At 37.8% G+C, this 23,932-nt stretch overlaps 1 protein-coding gene across 1 annotated transcript in view; it reads right to left on the minus strand.

Annotated features, from left to right (window-relative positions):
• Positions 1 to 21,053, minus strand: part of LOC145985556 (uncharacterized) — a 62,962-nt gene extending 41,909 nt beyond the window's left edge. The window contains exon 1 of the mRNA XM_083119626.1: positions 20,145 to 21,053. Within this exon, the coding sequence (XP_082975752.1) occupies positions 20,145 to 21,053 (909 nt within the window). The remainder of the gene's footprint in view (positions 1 to 20,144) is intronic.
• Between the last annotated feature and the right edge of the window lie 2,879 nt (positions 21,054 to 23,932).

Genomic DNA, 23,932 nt, shown 5'->3' on the forward strand with positions numbered 1-23,932 from the left:
GAAGCACAGCAAATTCAACGAAAACTGTTGGTTGGTTGTCGAAACTTGGTACAAGGATGCCTGCAGATGTGCATCAGAAGGGTCAGTAGATCAAGCTTGCCGTATTCCCCTGCAAGAAAAACGTCAGAAATTTTAGTCATCGTCATTCTGCTCCTCCTCTATGAGAACAAGATGAAATTAGTTTCATTTTCTTGTCTGCGGACATTTGTATATGTATGATAATCATACAAGGTTTCTTCTATTGTTACTGCTAATTTGACCGATAAGGAATGAATGTATGAACCCTACCTTGAGAATGTTTTAAGGTGGAGAGTGACATTTTCGCACCAGTTCTGCATTTCTTTCAATACCGTCAGAATGGGCAACTAATTGGTAATGCTACTTCAAAAGAATATATATATATATATATATATATATATATATATATATTGTGCAAGAAAGCATGAATCTCCCCTCCCCTCCCCCCCCGTTGCAAGTGGAAGCTGTTTTTAAAGTTGGTTATTAAGCTAGATACAATCTGTATAAAACATGATGAATAAGTATTTACAGAATCCCATGTATTCTTTATAGAGATGCAGCTTCAAATTAGTACTAATTTAATGGAAGTTTCGAGTTCTCCTACCACAAACAAAATTTCCAAACCTGCCCTTTTTCTGTTCATGTGTTTTTCTACGCAATCAAAAGTTTGATATTCCCAAGAGAACAAACAATGCTAAGTTTTCTCCCCGCACTCGTACAACCATCCAGCGCACGGATCTCTCTTTTCCAGCTGACCGCAAGGAAATGTTACTGAGTGGAAGGGGGGTGTTTATGGTCTTTCTAGAACCTCGTGGCTTTTAAGTTGAGGATACGATGTCAGGTGCTATCCTTGATTTCATCCCTCCGTTTAGGTTACTATCCCAACCTAATCAAGCTTTTCGTGCATTCTTATGCATTTCCTTTTGAATTATTTCAGATGAACAGGCCTGTGAGAGGGATTGACAACTCTTGAGACATGATGGACACAAAAGGTGGTACTCTGAAAGGTAAGTGTTGAGTTTCAAGTTCTATGATTGTATTATATTGCAGTACCGTCTACTTAACTGTAAATTTTCACAACTTAAGTTCCGAAAATGAAGTTGCAGATTGCAACACTAGCAGTAGATGGTACAGGACGAGTAATGACTCTACTCTCCTTAGCAGTAAATCCTCGCAGAAAGTCTCCTGTGGATATTGTATGTGTTTTTCTTTTCACAGCATATAAAGCAGCGGAATGAAATACGTCTCCCCTCGTACATGCTTCGTCTCATCTAGTTAAACTCCTTCCTACAGGTCAGTACAAAAATTAATGACGACGAAGCTGACGTAATTAACGTGCTACCAACCCTGACGTATATTTTCCCCCGAAACGCCCACAAAAAAACATTTCGGACATTTCTTGCTACTGGAACCTCGGCCAAATGCAAAACCCTTTTTGCCTTTCTTCACGGTCACGGTTGTCTGAATGCCGTAGAATCACCGTAGCACATAACACAGATAGACAAACACGTAGCTAGAGAACTGCGGGAGAAATCATTGCTCTGTGGGAAGGATGCTCTGCTGTGAGGTGAACGGGAGGATTTTTTCTCACTGCATTAGCGAGAGGTTCACAAGGGGATAAAAATGGTTATATTGTCGTGAGGATCTCTGCTTGCAGATGTAGCATAAAATTGCGGCCGACACGTTAAAAGCATTAATCCTGCTGCAATATGTGTTAGGTGGAACAAGAGAATGACGCGGTAGCTCACTGGAGAGAGAATTGTAGAAATGAAAAAAAAGAGAGTATCAAATGATATAACCCCACAAGTCTAACTCTACTATTCCAGTAAAACGAAGATGAAATTGTTATTATACATGAAAAGTTAGTTTATTATAGGGCATTTGTTATAGTAGGGCGGCAAACTGGTCAAAACTTGTCACCTCGTGGTAACGTCACCGCCACAAGCGGCTAACACCATTTTTCTGAATGAGGTCATCATGGAGAGTGAAAAAAGTGATGTTGCCAACTTCGCAACCTGGGACAGTGGCCGCCATATTGGATTCAAAATAGCTGCAAGCCAAATACACTTCGCTTACTATTTCTGACTATTGAAACATTACTATGCTACACAGATTTGCTAAACTAGTGCCACTCCAAAGTGAAAGCTCCAACGCAGTATAAAGTTACCACAAACTAAGTTTTCTTGTTATCCTTTGAATATAGAAACAAAAAACTTTCAAATATATATATTTTTCTCGCTCTCGAAATTATAGTGGTTCTGGAATATGCACACACTCGGCATATTTTCTGATATGACTTCTTTGTTGAAATAAATATGGCGGACACTAATCACACTTTGAAGGCAGATGTTCTTAAAAAGTTTATCATGAGAGGTATTACAATCAATCCAAACTTCTCGGAAATAAAAATATAGTTTCGTAAACTGCAAAAAAAGTAATCCTGGATAGCTAGTGTTTTTAAATACTATATATTTCAAATGGAATGAACAAGAACTTGCAATAAAATTTAAGTATGTACGTATTATTGTTTATTTCTGGAAATTGGCCTATAAATTAATAACTACAACATTGAGATGACAACAGTGTTTTTTTTCAATTTATTCCGGACATATTGTTGCACTCAAAAAGTTTTTTGCAGAGAAATATAAATTAAAATTGTCTTTCTGCGTTCAAATGAATCTTTTTCAGACACTGAAGTTGGCCGTTGATTGATTTGTTTATTTTACTTCCCGTTTCTGCCAGTTTGGCTAATAGCGAAGATGGCAATGAATGGTGATAAGATAAAATGGATGAATGGACAATCACAAACACAAATGGACAGTATAGACAAGTTCCATAGAGGATTATACTGGACATGGGTCCAGACACCAGAGCCTTCCTAGTCTGCAAAATGCAGTTCAGAGTGTACTAGGTGGGAGTGAGATTGACATTTGGGTGTCTAAAGGAAGATTCACCCCTTACACCCCTGAAGTTGCCCGTTTATTGTTTTCTTTGTAGCACTCTTTTCCATAACATTCACAACCTGAACAGTAAGGGAGTTTTGCCGATGTGCAAGAGCGTCCTAATCCTTTAGTACATTTGCAACATGTTACGTTCAGTAATTCATGAGGAAACTATTTACCAGTTGCCATTACCGGCGCATACATCTTGTCTTGAAAGTTCCATCCACATTCTGCTCGCGTGATTGTTTGAATTGGGATGAAGAGCATTTCTCCAAATAAGAGTTTGATAATTGTCTCGTGTTATGTACAGTGGAAGAGCATCTTGGGTAGGAGAAATTTGTTCCATAAAAACTTTCCACGCTGACTTTTTGTATGTCTGCTAATATGACTCAAGGTACGGAATCCTAACAATAACATAACCCGTGACGCAACACCCCGTGAGGGCCAGGGTCTACCTACACACTGCCGACCGCACTCCCACCTCCGAGGTGGGAGATCATCCAACCAGTTCCGAGATGACGTGTGGCCAGCACGAAGTACTCCCAGTCGTCGTCGTAGGTTTTCATGACCGGGTTACGCTACTCATTCGCAGCTCTCAGATTTAATCACGATGGTGGGCGGCCACCGGTCACATGCAAAGGCTGAAATCCCAGGAGAAAAGTTGTTACGCTTCACACAGGAGACTCTTATCGTAGTCGGAGCCCAAAGCATGACGCCTTAGACCAAACGACTACTGTGGAGGACGGAATCCTAATAATGATTAACGATATTATTCAGGCATAATTGCTGCACTCTTATGAATGAGTTCTACTTTAGTACTGCTCCTTTTCAATAATACCCCATACTCCAAGAACTAGATTACACCATAGAAGATAAGACATCGGTAATGTCACAACAAAGCACAAGTGAAGTGTAATTATGATCAAGTGCATACTTCTCTTTGAGTATTATTTTCGTGTCTGCATCTTTTTGTTGTCAATGAAATTCAGCAATGCTTACTTCTTTGGAGTTTTCAGCACTTCCTATAGATCTTTTCAGTTCTGACGGCGGGCGCACTAGAACAGGACATCGGTATGGAGACCATTATGATCGTAGCACAGCTGAATTTTGCTGCCATGTCCTGGAAGATGTTTTGCGGAGATATTCCGGCGTCACGTCCTATCAGCATCAGAGGGTTCATTAACGCGACAAGGACGGTACGGCTTGCGCTTTAAATCAACTTTCATGTGTTTCATCATGGTCGAACGATTGCAAATCAACAACAATTAACCATACTTTCCGACGAACAAACAGGGGTACGCCCACTTCGTGGCCACCATGTACAGGCTGCTGCGTTTCTTACCGCGCAGGATTTGTTGCTTCCCCGCTCCCAACTTCCCTTGCCAGCTTCTAGAGCGCCCGCTGTAAGAACTGAAAAGACCTATAATGAAAACCATGCAACCATTACTTTTTGGTCACTTCTGAGTCTTTTTCATGATATTTTGAGTTTCCTCAGCTCAGAAATTCTCTTTATTTAATTATTTAATTGTTGCTAATGCCTTCCAGAGGAAATTCTTCCATTCAGAGAGGAAAATAGGTTTTAATTTTATTTCTGTGTCTATTATGTAGACACTTCAAGTCTCATATCATTGCAAACCGGACCTTTGGTATTTTACGAAACGTTTTTAGCAGGTATCAGTAGTTGTATTTACGGTACGGACAGCGCGAGAAAGTACGAACCCCTCTCCAGCAGCTTTGGCCATACTTAAAACTTGCTCAACATGCCTATATGAGTTTTTTGAGCAAGTGTGGAATCTTGTCTAATTCAAGATATTTGTAAAAATGCCCTCGGGAATTTTTCAGAAAGTACGAGCTCATCAGATTGACTTGCACACACTTACAAAAGTTGCATCAGCCAGATTTTTGTTCATAAATTTGTCAATTTTTGGCTACACCAGAAATTAAGCTTATAGTATGTTTTTCTGTCAAAATCCCAGGAATCTTGAATTGATATCTATTGGGTTCTGAGACCGAGTGGAGTGTGGAGCATGGTTTTTATTGCCTTGTAATCAAAAGGTTCGGGTTTGAGTCCTCATAAAATCTGATGGCAAAATGTTAATATTGTTGTTTTGTAAACAAGGGGCTTTGGGTTCGAGTCCTGATAGATGTGGCATTCCATATGTGAGATTTTGCTCTGTTGATAGCTCCCAGATCTTAAATTTGGTAAAAAATGTTATACAACAGAGCAAAATTATTCTCTATTAAGAATCACCATAGTTTTGTTATCTGGGTATCAGCTCAACAATACGGGGCAAAACTGCATAATCAATACAATAGAATGGAGGTCAAGTAAACATTGCATGTTCTTTCCAATCTTTTGATCAGTCCCATGTTTCGGCCAACAATAAATTATTGCATGCCCGTGAGTTGTATGCCAACAGATATAATCTACACTGCGTCTTTTCAGAGTTATTCATCATCAAAGAGTAATTGCCTTCTTTCTGTATGCCTGAGTGATTATATCTGTTGATATTACCTCTATTGTGCCTTTTCCGAGGGAAATTACATGTCATTTGTCATGGAACTCAAAGAGAAATTCTTATCTATACTATGCCTTTTTCAGGGACCATCCATCATATTGAGGAATTGCCTTCTCGGATATTGTCATGCAAAGGTTTGATCTTGTCGCAACAGAATAATTGCAATGGCAAATGTGCTGTGTTAGTAGGTAAAAGCTTTTCTGCTCGTAAGCATAGGTGCATAAAATGGGTAGGTAATATATTTTCTGACGGTAAAGTATTGTTTTATATCCAAAGGGTTTCTGTGTTTGAATCGTGTTTCTAGTTCGAGTTGCTGTTTTAAGTCCATTTTATGCACAGTAAGGCTAATCGGGACTGGCCCTACAGTTTTAAAGTGGGATCCGAACTACTTGTGCCTCTACCGGGTATCGAACCCGGGACCTCTTGATTACAAGGCAATGACGCTACCACTGCGCCATGGGGGAAGCCCTGAATCGTGCTTCTAGAATTGCTCTGTGACCCGCTCATTTCTTACATCATAAATATATGATTTTTCACCTATGAGAATGACACTGCATATGGTGTCTTCAGGTAATGCCTCGTGGAATTCACAGATAATTTTAATGTTTGTCCTGTCATTAACCACAACTTGTTTCCTTTTTGAAGTGTTAATTACAAACATGGGTCTCCGTGCTTTGAATTCATCTGGTGCGTAGTACAGGTCAGTACTGCCAGTAGTGACTCTTTTGAAAGCCGAAAAAGCTTCATATAATTTAAGAAAATCATCCTTGGAAATGTCTAAATTATAATTTTCTCTAGGAAATACCTCATTTCTGCCATTTTTAAGATATATATTTTTGATGTTGCAGTTATCAAATGTACTTGAATTTTTTTCCTGATTATTGTGTCTCCCAGTCTGAAACAGTACCACTACAAAATCGGGCATGTCAAATTGAATACTGGAGAATAAATTTGTAGCATCAAATTCATAATAAGAACCAGTGGCAACCTTCTGTACGCATTGATATGTGTAAAATTGCAGAGGAACCTGTGGATTTTTTATTATATCAGCTTTGTATTTCAGAGCGTAACTGGCTTCATATTCAACAACCGGAATTCTTAGCTCCATAGTCTGAATAATGCATTTGCCTGCATCTGGTAAGGTATTGGGCAGAGCTTCCCCTGTAGAGTTTAATGTGCTGTACCTCATCAAAGCATTATTATCATTTGCAGCTCTTCTAAATGTAATTCTTAAACCACCCTTCCACATAATTTCTTTGTAATCCGAGAAGAATCCTGGCAACAGGCGCATGGGGAACAGCACTGTATGGTTCTTGGATAATATCTTATCACCAGCTTCAAATCCCCCTATTTTGTAGTATGAAGCCTCTGTTTTGGATAATTTTAGAGTGGCCAAAGCCGTGGAGGTAATGCCGGGATAATCTATTCTGTTTATAACAACCCCATGCTTTCTGATCTCAATTTCAGAGAACAGATGTGGCACAAAATTGTCCACCAATCTTATATTTGAATTTGCCGGATAATCTGTTCCATCGAGCTTTACAACATCAAATTTGATGTATAGATCTGCTCTGTGGGGGTGTATAAAGCCGTCCCCTACATCAAGATCAACCTCTATTTCTGTGTTGGGTTGATTTAAATTTGCAAATGTCCTCCTGTTTGGAGGGAATGATTGTAGCTCATAACTCTCAATATTTTCCATTGTATGTATTTTTATTTAAATATTAATCTCTATGATAGCAGTTGTTGTGGCTCCAGCAAAATCAACTAATTCTTCTTTTTCATTAGTGACCATCAACTCAATGTAATCTATTCTATTATGGCACACAGGAAAATATAATGTTGGGGATGGATTGTAGATGATGGGCTCCATGAATTCGGAATTAGGTTTGAATGTTGCAATGATGCCAGTTTGTTTGTGAGTGCCTATGCCATTTGATTTGGTGATCATACCCTCGGCCACATTACAGTGAATATTCAGAGTCTCTATGGCTAAGAATTTGGGTATATTCATAGCAGTGTGTTTGATGGCCGCTTCAAGTTTTGTGTTGTTCTCAAATCCTAACAGCTCTCCTATAGTACCCAGATGCACCGTTTCTGTAGCAGATGCGATTTCTACTCTGTGAGTGACAGAATTTTGACTTAACACTACACCTCTGGGTAAGTGAGCATTTAGAGTGGACAGATTATATTGCCCTGGAGTGATGACAATTTTTTGATACCCTACTGCAATTGTGTTGTTGTGGTGGGTAATATTAGGGATTAAGTACATGCCGTAAAATGCTCTGAGAGCTATTGTTTTGGGATACACTATGTCATCATGTAATTTGAGTTTCAATATTGAATTTTGGCTGGTGAGATGGAATACCCCCATGATGTTTTAAATACCACAGGGCCTTTTGAAAATTTTCAATTGATGGTTTATTTATTTGAGACATATATCTAAGAACAGATAAACACAAATGTCCGCAATTAACATCTTTGAAGTTTTGAAGACGGGCATTATTGTAATAAAGATTAGCTGATTTTAGATATTTTACTAAATTTTCAGGTGGAACACCTCCAAATGAATCAAACACAAATGCCTCATTGTTTAAATATTTAAGATAACAGATCCAGTGAGTGCCCTGATTTTTGTACTCATCCAAATTAACAATGCCACACTCTCTGTTGAGTGGTTGTTCTGGCAAAGAATCAGACATGTACACACCCCTAAAATGTTTGATGCCCAGTGGCTTGATTAAAGCTTCAATATCTTGGTTTGTAAGCGGCTCTTGTTTTTTTTAAACTTATTCATGGCTCTCTTAACACCTTTGCCTTTTTTCTCCATGGCCAGGTTATGGCGCCTCTGCTCATCTAATTCTGCCCTATTTTTCTTGGCATCTATTACTGTTTTTGCTATGGCAGCTGATCCCCCAGCCAAGCTCCCCACAGCCCCGAGAGCAGCTAAGATGGCAGGGATGGTAAATATGAAACCCCCTGTATGTGATTTTTTTCTTGATTGTTGTAATTTTTTTAATTGGGGGGTGCTAAGCAACAATTTCATACCATGTCCCTTGGCAATACAAGAGCTTTTTTTCTTCCGCTGCTTTTTGGTCAAAAGGCTATCAATATTTTTAAGAGATTTGAGACCTGCATAAGGTATTTGATACATAACACCCTTGGCCTTCATTGTAGGTTTATTATATACATATTCACAACCCCCACCCCAGTTTTTGTTTGGTGCTCATAGCTATGGTGGTTCCCAATGCTGATATTCTCTCACTCAAAGAAGCATCTTTGCTTACAAATCTACCAAATGCAGCCTCTTCTAATTTCTTGTCTGCAACATGTCTCTTGTCAAGATCAGTATGTGTGTTGTATGCTATGTCATGGTCTCTACAAGCAGCATCTAGGGGATTAACACCAGGATCACCTCTGTTTAATCTATGATCCAATTTTGTGCCTGGACCACAATACTGATAGCCTGGAATATGTAGTTCAAATGGCAGCTTGTTTATAATGTCATTAACAAGGCCCCGACCCTCAGAAAAATTCCAAAATTTAGGTGGTAGAGTATTAATAATTTTTATGAGATATCCAATCCCCTTAGGGTCATTCACTATAAAATTAGACAATTTTGTACTTATCATGTCCATAATTCCAACCTTTTCATTGTAAAAATTGCGGTTCCCAGCATTCTCCTCCCCAGCTATCACCAACAACCTATCTACAAGTTTCCTGACATCATCAACCCACACAAATTCTTTAGGCAGGGTGTTGTATTGTTTGATTCCACTGCCAGTCTTCATTTGTGACCATATGGGCTTGATTAAGTTGTTATACTTTGCCCCACTGCTAGACTTGACTCTTTTTTGTGTGGGATCATTGTTCTGGTATAGAGCATCTGATTTTATTAATATTTCTTTGTAATCCTCATAATCTTGATCTGTATAGCTGCCAGGCCTCTTCCTAGTTATCAATTCCCACAATCCAGGTGTTCCGGTGTACTTAACAAAAGCACCTTTTTCTCCGAGACGAGATTCAGAATATACAATTATATCATCTCCCATAAATGTTACTCTGAAATTGCCAATTCTATGAATGATGCTCCCGTCAAGCTCTGTGTCAGCATATAAGCCAAAGACCTCATCTTTGTTGTCTTTAGGTGTGGTTAAATATTTTTGAGCAAGAAGACCCAATTCAATAGGATCCTGAGTAGCTTCAATTCTTCGAGGAGCAACAGGACTAGGTGTATGAATACTGGAAAGTGGTGTGAATGGATAATCTAATATGTTCCTTGCAGCTACAGGTACAAGCTCTGTGATCAAATCTTGATTTTGCTCTGTAACAGTTTTGATATTCTTACCTAAATTATTAATAGCATCAATTACAGGCTGTTCTGTTTGTTTGTGTTTTTCATAAATTCCTCGGTTCTCTGATTTCCATCCCTTAAATTTTTTTACAAGATAATCTCTTAACTTAAGATCATCAATGACTGGTCGTTTCATGGTTATTTATATACGTCTCTACGTCTAGAAAATCGTTGATTTTATTTCTGTATTTTCCAGTATTAGGTGTTCTTGTCATATCAATTGTGACAAACCCATAACTGTCCTGGTTCCAGCACTTGCTGCAAAACTTGGAAAAATCATTGTAGCTCAAGTCCCCACCTACATATTCATCATGTATGTGTTTGAGGTTGGTATGATCTTGATGAAACACACATATAAAATTGCTGTTGTCTCGGATCAGTTGCTTCGGTATTTTAGAAAAAGTCTGTGCCAGGTAGAAGCAATCAATGTTTTTGTGCCGGCCCTGTGTAAAGAAATTCCTAACCTTGTTTTGATTATCCAGTATAATGTCATCAAACACAACAACAGAATTATCGAGACAGTCATGAAGTGGCTTAACATCTGGTACAAAAGTGGCAATATCCAATCCATCATATAGCTTCATCAGCTGCTGATATTTTAATTGTTCCAAGCTCTTAGAAAAGACATACAAGTGCCTGTTTTTCCAGTCTAACCAGTTGGGGGCCAATAAAAAATTATCAACCATTAGTGTGGTTTTACCACAAGCAGATGGCCCAACAATAAGACACCTAATATTATCAGGCAGCAAGTTGCCATTTCTCTTATTCTGCTGTTCAGGTTCTGGCAGCCTTTTTATAACATCCCAGGTGCTCATATTATCACTTTGTTTGCATCGATCCAGCTGTTTTCCGGATGACCCAGCCATTTGACAAGTAACTTCTTGCCTTTTCTGCGGATGATTTTTTCTATGAGATATGTGTCAGGCAGTTTAGTTTTGCTGAGTTCTTGTTCATAGAACCTGCCTTTGAGAATTTCTCCTCGGTGATCCTTTATTATATATGTGTTAAGGGTCCCGGGTTTAACTTGAACCACTGTAAATAATTCAGTACTCCAGTTTCTTGTAAAGCCTCTCTTGAATAAGTGCTTATATTTGCTGATTCTTACTTGATCACCCACCCTGTATTTGGCCCTTCTTGTTGTTGGCTGGTATCTAGGATAATAAACAGTCCTGATCAATTTTTGCTCATCAGATGAAGTTACTTCAGAGGGTTTCATGTTGATTGTGGAATGGACCGAGTTGTTATATTTATGTAGAAGTTCTGGAAGAATATTAAGCCATTTATAATTACCTTGAAGTGTAAATTGTTTATACATAAGATTTTTTAAGGTTCTGTTGAATCTCTCTACAATTGAGGCTTTGAGGTCACTGTAACTCGAGTAATGTTTTATTGCCTGGCTTTTAATAAATTGTTGAAACACTGAATTATAAAATTCTTTGCCATTATCTGTTTGCAAATAGCGCGGTGATCTTCCACTCTGATTGATGATTGTCCTGAAGGCTTCTGTAACACATTTTCCAGTCTTGGATTTGAGTGGCACAGCCCATGCAAATTTTGAAAATGTATCTATCACAGTGAGTAGATACTTGTAGCCCTTGTTGATTTTGTCTAAGTTTTTCAACTGTCCAGTTGCCAACTCAATCAAGTCGCTCTGCCATAAATCATCTATGCCCTTTGTGACTACTGGCAGTCTCTTAAAATTATGTCTGGCCTGTCTGTGTAATTCATCAACAATAATTTGTCTAGACATAATATGTAAACAAGAATATTGCAACTATGGGGTGTTCAGCAGCTGATACTGCAGGATTTTCTAAATATAATTTGTCCCCTATTTGTATTTTAAATTCCAAAGAGCCATCATCTTCAGTATAGGCTGTTTCTAATGTATTGGGGTCTGTAAAATCCTCTAATTCTACACTGGTGATTTTTGGTTTGTTCTCAGCATTTGTTATTGATAAGGTAGGGTAGTGGTGTGCCTGTGGCTGATGCCAATATTTGATCTTGATTGGTCTCAATGTGCCCCCAACAAAAAACTGGTAATAAAATTGTGCAGGGGACAGCATATATATTTTGCCACCTGGTGTAAATGGAGAATCATATTCTTTGTTGGGGATGCTGTACAATTCAAGAATTACTGTATGTTTTGGATTCTCGATTATGCCTGTTATTTCTTTTTCTGCTGTAAGCAATCTGCTTGTTACAGATTCAAGATGCTCATTGATGGTCCTAACAACATCATCATGGCCTGGCTTAATTTTTATGTCCACAATAAGTTTCTTGTATTGTTGCACAATCTCTTGAAGCTGGGTGGCAAAAACAGACAGAGCATTTGCTTGATTGGATTCCATGGTTCCTAGCTGTTGCTTTATATTAGCTACAATTTGTTGCAAATTTTCAACAACTGCCAATTTTGAATTTTGAGCAGTAAGATCATGGACCTGTCTTCTGATATCCTCAAACAGGGCATGCAGTTCATTAATATGTTGATTGGTTGGTAGAGTGGCCACTGTCTGAGTGAGATGTTTGATCTCTGCTTGGATATTCTTGATATCTTCTGATTTCAATATCCTATTCACTGCCCTCTTAATATTTTTAAGTTCCTGTGATGTAGGGAGATTTGATACAGTATTTTGCAAAAATTCAAGTGCCAATTTCACATTGTTTAATTCAGAAGCATCAGCCACATTTTGCATAGCATTTTGGAGCAGGGTTATATCTGCCTGAGTGGGTGTTGATTGTTGTAAAATTTCAAGTTTTGTTTGGATATCATCGATCAAGTGATGAAAATGAGATAGTTCAGATTCAGTGTTGAGGTTTTCAAGCTTTGTGATCTGTTCCTGGACACTGACAAGTGTGTCTACAATCCCTGGCAGGCGAGTTTCTTGTACATTTGCCAAATCACTTTGCACTGCTGCTATGATACCTTCAAGATGGGTTATGGTACTTTGAATTTTTCCAAAATCTTCATATGTTTCAAGTTGCAGCTTAATATTTGCTACACTCCGAGTTATTGCATTCAAAGCATCAGAAGATGGCAAATTGTTCATAAAATTTTCAAGTGTCTCAATTTTTTCTTTAACCTCGGCTATGGCATTGTGCAGAGGATCCAGATTAGGTATCTGGAGTGACTGAATCTGTTCTTTCAGAGTGGAAATCACTAGATCAAAATCTTCCTGTGATTTTATGCTTTTGACAATTGTTTGGAGCTGTGCCTGGACATTATTTATCTGCTCTTCTAATTGTTGTTTCAATTGCTCGGAGTTGTTAGCCTGGGTCTTAAATTTGGCTTGAAGAGCTGCTAAAGCTTCTTCTAAACTTTGAAAATTATCTAATGTGGCCAGATCAGTATATTTTTGAAGCAGCACTTTGAGTTCAGAATCAATTTTAAGAAGAGGGTCCATGCATTGTGATTGTAAATTTGTAATTTCTAATTGAAGACTGGCATTGAGTGTGGTTTGTAAAGCTTGTAAATCACTTCTTAATTTCTTGACTCTGACATCAAGCATCAAAATCTCATCACTGTGATCTTCATGCCTTGTATGGCCAAATATATCATTAGGCATTTTTGTTTTATTGGTTATTTATTATAGAGTATCTGATTCTTAATTCTATAAAAAAGGGTATAAGCTTGTCATATGATCCCGGGACCTCAATATATAAGCAGTCACCAGCAGAAACAGTATAAACAGTGCCAGAAATCATGTTTGAGTGCTTAATTCTATAAATATTTCTCCCTACTGAAATCTTGACATCACCCTCAGGGGTTGTAATAAATTGCAATTGCCCACCTACAGGTAATTGGTAATGATTTAAATTATTGTTAAATATGTACAATATTTTGCCTGTTTCTTCATCATTATCTGTAAATATGCTGTTCAGATGAATAATTAACAAGCCACTCAGTTTAGACAGCATATCAGGAGAGGGTTGTGGTGTAGGCAGGTCCATAATAGCTTGTTTTTTGAACCCAAATAAGTTCATAGGCATGTTTATTTATTTCAAATCATGCTCTGTAATTGGGCATTGTTTGCCACTTTTCAAATCACAATGCCCCCAAGGTAAAGTATGCATGTCACATGATAAAATGCATCTCTTATCATCATGTGGGTCCAGAGCCACTTTTCTTACAATATTGCTAGTCAGCAAGTGATTCTCACTCTGAATTCTATTTTCTGATGTTCTGATTGAATTCTGGGATTTGATGCAATTTTTATAATCTTCAAATTCAAGATCTTTTTCCACAGTAACTCTGCCAATTCCCTTGGCTTTTTTGACAACCGCACTACATGTTTTAAAACTGTACATCTTGGCACTTAACCCAGCAAATTCCACAATAACATCACCAAGTGTCTCATCTTTTAACTTGCCAGGCACCTTTTTGTTGTGGGGTTGAATTCTTGTATGTTCACTGGTATCAAAGTATGGAAACAATTCAGGCTGTGACATATCTTGATAAACATCTTCTGTTTGAATATCAAGAATAAAACTATCCGTGTCCATGTACAATAATTTTACACGATCACCATAAAAAGGTTTCAGCACATCATAATACAATATTAACATATGTAATTTGGACAATTCCAATATCACAGCCCCTACATAAATAGGTTTATCAAATTTGATCTTTGTTTTCATCATGTTGAAAAGTGCCATGTGCTCATCATAAATTCTTCTATAATTGAAGTTGGGCTTTGCAACCAATTTTTTGCTCCGGCTGGGGTCAGTAATTATTTTAACATCGGTATGTTTCCTGACATTTTCAATTGTTTTGCCATACACTGAATTCACCATCAATTTAAACAAGCCCTTATCAAATTGGCTTTTTGCAGATGTTCGAAGCTCTGTGTTTGTATCAATATATGGTTTCAACCATCTTGAGTGCCTGAACCTCAAAACTTTTCTAACTTTGGTTACTTGGACACCATGTTTCATCAGGAACTGGAGGTTTTTGTAATATGTAACATAACCCTGTTTCGGCTCCAGAGTCATCATGAGCTTCTTCTGTTTAGAGCCAGGTGAGCACTGAACCTCGGGAATTGGGGGCAGATCAGAAAATTTGTTGTGCAAATGATCTGGAAATATCAGATCAACCTCTAAGAAGAGGCCATGTTCACGGTCATCAAAATTCTGAAGATCCTCAATATTGAAATCTTCAACCCATTCAAGCCCTGCATATGGCAATTTATCCATCATAGCGTGACCATAGAGGTTGTTTGCATCCACAAAAAGTATATAATTTGATGGCCGTGCTGGATCATAATCAGGCATATGCTTGTTATTTGCTCTGGCATATCTCTGGGAACATTGCACCATCCCTCCTCTTATACATTTCTCCATAAACAGATACATATCTTGATCGTGGATCAGATCCAATTGCTTTTTGGTGTTGAAAAACGTTGCGGCCCATGCTAGGCCTGGGGCACTGTAAAAATACACTGGGTCCAGTCCATAATTTTGCATGGAAGATTTTCTGAATGCTTGCAGTATATCAGCTAAGAGGGTGACATCAAGTTTTAAATATGCCATGTGATAATCACCAAATGTCTTGCATTTTAAATTGTTCCACATCAACTGAGCATGGTGATAATCTTCATCACTGATTCCAGATCCTCTGATTTTGCTATAAAATGCTTGTTGTGGTGGCAAAGAACACTCATCAAATTTAGAAAAATCTGTGACATAGTCATATGGATATACACCCTTCCGCCTAATTAATTTCAGGTCCTGATTTGGAAACATTGCACGTGTGATTTTGAATTGATCATCAGATAATTGATTTGCCAGTGTAGGCAGGCCAGCAGATAAAAATCTGTAAGAATCAAGAAATCTTAATTGAATAGGAGCACCATCAACTTTAATTATTTTGCTAATAGATATATATTTTTCATCATTTTCAGCTAAAATATTTAAATTCTGCTTGTCAAACCCCTCGTACCTGATCAGATGATGGAAATCATAATTGGATGCCCCATGGCAAAATATGGGGATAAATCTTGGTCTCTTGATCTTAATATTACAGCTATTACACAGGGCCTGTTTATATCGACCATCTGTATGAGAATGGTGATGTACCTTGATATTTGTATCTGAAAATTCACAATCACATACCGGGCATTTTTCTGCATTGTTGAAATCCTCAATCTGTTCCTCTGTTAAAGGCAACATAGGCTTTGATATTAATAAGATGTTAGATGCTATGTCACGGCACACATTTTCTATTATATATGCAAATATTTTGATGGCATTTGGTCCCTTGTATGAATATTCTTTAATAACAACACCATCCCGTACAACCACACAACAAAAGCTGGAAGGTTCATGTTGCTGGTATGGTGTAATTGAAGATTCTTCGGGATCTGGGCTACAGAATGCAAGAGATTTGAGATTTGATTCAGAATCCCAGACAATATATGCTGGGTGTTCCAACAAGGCCTCATACTTTTTGAATTTGCAATTTTCACTTGGATTGGGCATCACCATATGAACAGGTTTATGGTTGCCACAGTATTTCAGATGCTCAATTAACTTATTTTTTGCAATTTCTGCACTCTCTTCCCGAACCCCCTTCACTATTTTTTGACCATCAAATACAGTTAAGCATCTTCTGCACAACTTGAATATTGTATGAGTTTTGTCTAGTTGCGTTCTCACTAAAGCTTCAAGATTATGTATTAGAGTGTAATGGTATGTATCATCCCCTTCAATTAAGAGCAGATCAATCGGAATTGCAGATTCATCATCAATTGTACTGATTCTGAGAGGTGCTATCGGGCAATTGCCAGTGGAACAAATAAATACATTAATAGATAATTGTTTGCCATTGATGTGCCTGGCCCTTTTTTCAAATTTATCAATATTCTGAACAGACATTGGATATTCCAAACCCTCCATTACATCATCAAAATCGTGCTCATGTTGTTTATAATAAGTTATTCTCTGAGGATCCCTTGAAACTGGATACAAAGCAGCTAATATACACCACAAAAAGCATTTCTGGTCGGCGTTTTTTATATTGACCACGGCTCTTTTGTTTTTGATATTAGCAGGTAATGGCACATAAGTGGATCCTTGTAATGGAGTGAATTCAGAAATATTAACATAGAGCTTGTGTGATGAACCGCATAGGCTCCATCCTGACTCTTTTGCAGCAAATTCAGAGTGTTTAATATTCAATTGATTTATCAATCTGCTTATTATTGTATCTGAATTTGAATTTGAATATACAGGTACAGTTTCTGTTATGTGGGGCTGTGTAAATTTTGTGCCGTTTGGTTTCTTATATTGTACAAACAATTTGAGGGAGAGCTTATAAGAGCCATTTTGTGCATTTAGAATTGCCTGCAGATCAGAATTTATACTGTTCAAGAAATTCTCAATGCCACATCTTGGCTCTGATACAAACCGGTGATCCCTTAATTGGCCGTTAAAACTGCTACGGATAGGTGCATGGCGTGACTGCTTTGCTGCTCTGGCATTAAGAGGTGCTTCGTGCCTTCTTTTCAGACCAGATGTGGATGACTGTACAGAGCAAGTATCTTTATGTTTATATGTGAAATATTCCATGTTATATTTTCTATTGCATTTGGGGCAAATTTTTGTGGGAGTTTTGTATTTGTCTGGATTACAAATTTTTTGATGCTTGGACCAATTAGAGCTGGATATATTCTTATTGCACTGATTACAATATTTTTGATTCGGCATTTTTGCTGTTGTTTATTATATACAATTTCCTGGGTTTCAATTCAAAACTTTATACTGGATAAAAAATATCAGTTGGGTTCAGCTGTGTGATTTGTATGTGTGTGTATGTGTGTAGGTGTGTATACACTTAATATTTTTGGCTTTGGTATTTATATAAAATTTCCTGGGATTCAAATCTAATCTCTATGGATTAATATTAATAATATTAATCTTATGACAGGTTGTAAAGCCAATAGCCCACAAGTGGAAAATCATTCACACTGTCCCAGCGCAAATGCCTGCACAAACATGCTTATCTTGAATAGCAATAACCTTGTTATGTATAACAGGCTGGGACAAATATAAGCTTGACTCTAAATATGAGTGGATTACAACAAATATCAGATTTTATAATGTTCAATATAAATTTAAACCAGTAAGTATGAGAAGCACTGTATCAACACATCTGTTCCCCTCAGTCAGTCTCACATAACTGGCTGATGCAATAATCGGGAATTTCTGTAAATACTGGCACTGAGGAAAAAAATCAATACTACCGTCTCGGGAATTCCACACACTGACGCAGAGGAGAAACATGCAAACACGGAGCAATTCTAGAGGTAGGCTCTGCATATTGTTTTGTTTTAATATTAGATAAGCAAATTGAATAGTATCCAATTAAACTTAAACCTGAAGTAAATATGTATAGGTAGGTATAGATACAAGTTTATAGACAAACTAATGCAATTTTTGTAAATCTGCTTGAGGGGGGTTTGATATTTTCCGAATTATAAAATTCTTGGGTTATGCAGGTGCTACACTTAAACAAATGAACATGTTGAGCAAGTTTTAAGTGTAGCAAATCTGCTGGAGAGGGGTTCGTACTTTCTGAAAAATTCCCGAGGGCATTTTTACAAAAATCTTGAATTAGACAAGATTCCACACTTGCTCAAAAAACTCATATAGGCATGTTGAGCAAGTTTTAAGTATGGCCAAGGCTGCTGGAGAGGGGTTCGTACTTTCTCGCGCTGTCCGTACCGTAAATACAACTACTGGTATCTCCCACCAAGAACTTATCACGTGTCTTGTTCTCATAATGACCGACTGAATTGGTAACTTTACTTTTTGAACACCCCTCGCACATCAATTTAAAGTAATAACATCTCAAAGACTGTAAATCGTTACGAATGAAACATGCATTCAAATGTCCATGAAGCTTATGTGTCTTCTTCGTTATAGATATAAACTGAACTCGAGAGTATGAAATACTTACTTACTGGTCGGCGCTACAGTCCATGTAGGTCCTTGGCCTTCCTGACTACCTCTCTCCATTCGTCTCGATCCTCTGCTTTTCTTCTCCATCCTTTGACTCCTAATCTTCTTAAGTCCTCTTCCACGTCCTCTATCCATCTTTTCCTGGGCCTACCTCTTCTCCTTCTCCTTTCCGGTTTTCCATTGAATATTTTCTTGACAACCCGTGCTTCTTCCATCCTCTGAACATGCCCAGCCCATCGTATTCTACCCTGTTTGATCTTCACTACAATATCTGGCTGGTTAAATAATTCCTGTACTTCCATATTTGTTCTCATTCTCCATCCCTCTTTATCTCTTACCGCTCCAAATATCCTTCTCAGTATTTTCCTTTCCCACCTTAACAACCAATCTTCCTCTCTTACCGACATCACCCAACTTTCTGAACCATACATTACTATGGGTCTTAATATTGTTGTATATATTTTAATTTTTGTATTCCTACTAACATTCTTAGATTTAAACACATTTTGCAAAGAAAAGTAGCATCGATTTCCACTTGTTATCCTTTCCTGTATTTCTGTAGCTGTCTTGTTATCTGCTGTTATTATTGAGCCCAAATATTTAAAGGCTTCCACCCTTTCATATTCTTTTCCATTTATTATTATGTAAGGTTCTCTTCTGCCTCTTTCTGGATTCCCATCTTCATATATTTTGTTTTATTTGTGTTCACTTCCAGTCCTAGTTCTTGAGCTTTCTCCTCTAATACTTGATAACTCTCTTCCATAGCTTGCTTATTCCTTGCTATTAAAGCTACATCATCTGCATATGCTACTATTTGTGTTAGTCTATTTAATATTATTCCTCCAGGGTTGATTGGTAGTTGTCGGATTACTTTTTCCAATGCTAAATAAATAGTATTGTAGAAAGTAAATCTCCCTGTCTCAGTCCTTTCTCTACTTTAAACATGTTTGTCATTTCCTGTTCTACTCTGACTTTACATTCCGTTGTCTTCATTGTCATTTTTGTCAGTCTTATCAATTTCCTTGGGATCCCAAACTCTTTCATTATACTGTAGATCTTATTTCTTTCCAAGCTGTCGTATGCTTGTTTAAAATCGACATATAGTTGGTGAAGTTCTTTTTTATACTCATAGAACTTCTCCAACACTTGACGCAGTAAAAATATCTGGTCCATCGTGGAGCGATTTTTTCTAAATCCTGCTTGGTAATCTCCCATGATTCTTTCCATCCAATCTTCCAATCGTGTTGCTAAAATTTTACCAAATACTTTATAAGTTCCATCCAGTAGTGTTATTCCGCGGTAGTTTTCACACTTAGCTTTATCCCCTTTCTTATGTATCGGGCATATTATTCCTACTGTCCAGTCTCTGGGCATTTCTTCTTTTATCCAAACTTCTTCTATCACTTCATATATGGCCTTCTTCACTCCTTCTCCACCATATTTCAACAGCTCCGATTCTATGCCATCTTCTCCTGGCGCTTTATTATTCTTTAGAGACTTTATTGCATCTTTTACTTCCTTTAAAGTTGGTATTATCTCTTCCTTCTCTTCCTCACTTATTTCTTCCTCTTCATCACTTTTACCCTCTTCTTTATCCTCCTCATTGGTTCCGTTAAGTAGTTCACAGAAATACTCCTGCCATCTTTCGATCATCTTTCTTTTGTCTCCAATGAGGTTTCCTTCTTTATCCTTGTAGAAAACCGCTCTGGGTTGGTATCCTTTCTTCAGATCTCTTGTTCTCTCATAGAACTTTCGTATCTCATTTCTATCTTTCATTTCATCTAACTCTTCTATTTTATTTCTCTCAAACTGTCTTTTCTTAGCTCTACATGTCTTATCTGCTTCTCTCCTCTTACCTCTATATTCTTCCACTACTTGTCTTGTTCTCCGTTGAAGCATCCTTTTTCTGGCATCGTTTCTCTCCTGTATTAATATTGAGCATTCTTCATCAAACCACTGTTCTCTCTTCTTGTTTTGTTTCTTTCCCAATGTATCCTCTGCTGCCTTACCTATTACTGTTTTTAGTATTTCCCACTTACATTCTAGTTCTCCTTTCTCCCATATATCCTTTTTGGTTTCTAGTGCCTCCATAAGTTTTTCTTGGTATTCCTCTCTTACTCTGGCATTCCTGAGTTCCTCTACATTATGTTTCATGTTCTTACTTTCCTTTTTTGATCTTTTCACATCAATTTTCTGTCTATACTTGATTCTCACTAGATGGTGGTCTGTGTCACCATCAGCACCTCTACAACTACTGATCTCCATAATATCTGTGGCATGTCTCCTGTCTATTATAACATGATCTATTTGGTTTTTTTGTGCGGCCGTCTGGAGACACCCAGGTCTCCTTTTTTATGTCTTTTCGTGGAAGCGAAGTACTTTTAATTACCATTTCCTTACTGCTTGCAAAGTCTATCAATCTCATTCCGTTATCATTGCTTACTTCATGCAGGCTTTCTTTGCCAATTATGCTTCTGTACATCTCTTCTCTTCCTATTTTGGCGTTTAAGTCCCCTAATATGATTTTTACATCGTGTCTTTGTACATGATTTATTTCTTCTTCTAATTTTGAGTAAAAAGCATCTTTCTCCTCCTCCTCTGCTTCTTCTGTGGGGGCATACATACAAAACATTGTGATATTGAAGAATTTTGCTCTAACTCTGACTGAGCACATCCTATCATTAATTGCTGTAAAGTTAATAATACTTGGTTTAATAGACTTTTGGATTAGGAAACCTGTACCATTATTACCAGTTTCTCCTCCACTATACATCAGTATATGTTTTCCAGACCGTTATCATTCCTTGTCCTTTCCAGCGTGTTTCTTGTAATGCTAACACTTTCACTCCGTATTTTTCTATTTCTTCTCTTATTTCTCTCAGCTTTCCTGGTCTCTTCAATGTTCTTACATTCCAGGTTCCGAGCATTATATCGGTTTTCCTTCTCATTAACCTTTTCTTTCGCCGGGTCGTCAACAAATTATCCGATCTTCTCCGAGGCAAACTTGTGGTATCCGTAACAAGTTCTTTTGACGGGGTAGGGGAGTTAACCCTGCGCCTAACCCCCAACCTGGAGGACCAGGATTTATTTAGGGTTTACTCCCCTAGGTAGGTTGGTGTTGCTTTGCCTTCGGAGCCCTTCCTACCCCTTGGTTTTCTGTCAGGGTATCCTTCCCTTAGCCTTTCGGGATCCCTCCCCTCCCTGCAAGGCAGCAGGGGCTGTGCTTATTTAATGGCGCACTTCTTCGCCATGTCACAGTGCTGTCTTTGGGCATTTCTGGGTTTTAATGGGAGTGATCCTGCCACAGAAGCTTATGTGTCTTCTTCGTTATAGATATAAACTGAACTCGAGAGTATGAAATGCCAGGTGTAAAATCTGAGTTATAATACTTGTACAACGCCAACCAATTTTTTTTATTCATAACTTCGGAACGAAGAAAGATAATATCCTCAAACAACTTTCAAAATAATAACCAGAAACTATCCTTTACTTTTTATCATAACTATATTTTCCATCTGATTGACATTTACAATGTTATGAGAAAAAATAATTGAAGAGCGAGAAAAATATATATATATTTGAAAGTTTTTTTGTTTCTCTATTCAAAGGATAACAAGAAAACTTAGTTTGATGGTAATTTTATACTACGTTGGAGCTTTCTCTTTCGAATGGCCCTAGTTTTGCAAATCTGTGTAGCATAGTAACGTTTCTATCGTCAGAAATAGTAAACTAAGTGTATTTGACTTGTCGCCAGTTTGAATCCAATACGGCGGCTAACGTCCCAGGTTGCGAAGTTGGCAACATCACTTTTTCACTCTCAATGTTGGCCTCTTTCAGAAAAATAGTGTTGCCGCTTGTGGTGGTGCCGTTCCTACGACGTTCATTTCTAGGCACATTTTCTAGGAAAAGTCGCCCTACTATTAAACAAATCGTTACAATTGCTATCACAAAGAGTTAGCAGGAAGAACGGCGTAACTCAGAAGACATAGTTTGGAGACAGTGAACGAAAACTATCTGCACACTGCATCTCTTGCTGGGAGGGCCGTCCTAGGTGGGTTACAATAAGCGCAGGAACTGTAATTTTTGTTCCTTATTCTGAATTACATCTCTCTTATTCGACCACAATATAAATATTACTGCAATGTATTATCAATTAATTTATAGAGGGTGTATCAGAAGTGATAACGCAAACTGAAAGGGTGAAACGTTCTCGACAGTAGAATCAAAAAAGTCTCAGTAAACATGGGGTCGAAAATGTATGGTTACGATCCGTCACTGACTTATTTGTTTGCACACATCGTATGCTTTTCACGTGTGAAATGCCATAGTCCTACTTAGTAAAAAATAACATAATTAAAATGTTCACCTCGCTAGACAGTACTGTTGGTTTTATTAGCAAGGACTATTGTAGCGGATAGTATGTTACATGCTACAGATTCAGTTTTAAACAAAGAAACATCAGATTGCGCAAGGAGACAAGAGTACGATGTGTACAAACAAGTCGGTGGAGGATCGTAACCATACATTTGCGACCCAATGTTTACTGAGACTTTTTTGATTCTACTATCGTGTATGCTTCACCGTTTCAGCTTGAGCTGTCATTTCTGGTACACCCTGTATATTTCGTATTATTACAATAAACAGAACATGTTCAAAGCTAAATCCAAGGATTATGGGAGGCTAATAAATGTTTTTAAATTAGGGTTTCTTTTCACTTCCGATGTGCCACTGGTACGACGTTCATAGCTGGGTGTGTTCAATACCAAACTCTTATTTTACCTATCAAAGTGACAATTTTAAAATCATATCCAACAAATATACGAATAGTACATATTAAATATAAGTATTTGTACCCGATGTTTATGTAGTACTTTGTTTAGAATATAATTTCAGTAATTGTGGCTATTTTGAAGTTTATCAGAACAATCCACAAAGTCAGGAAAACCCCGATTAGTTCTTTAATTGGAAGCACCAGGGTCGTATACACTCGTAATAAACCGTACCCAAGCAATTATTTGTATGTGGCGCAAGACCCCCTGAAGCGTGGGGCCTCGGGCCAGTGCCCGAGTTACCCCTCTCTAGGGCCGGCTCGGCTTGCTGGATATGACAATATTCATGTATATTGTAGGTTTACACTTGTGATT

The sequence above is a fragment of the Lepisma saccharinum genome, chromosome 3 (genome assembly GCF_977018435.1).
Source record: "Lepisma saccharinum chromosome 3, izLepSacc3.1, whole genome shotgun sequence".
Taxonomy (NCBI): Eukaryota; Metazoa; Arthropoda; class Insecta; order Zygentoma; family Lepismatidae; genus Lepisma; species Lepisma saccharinum.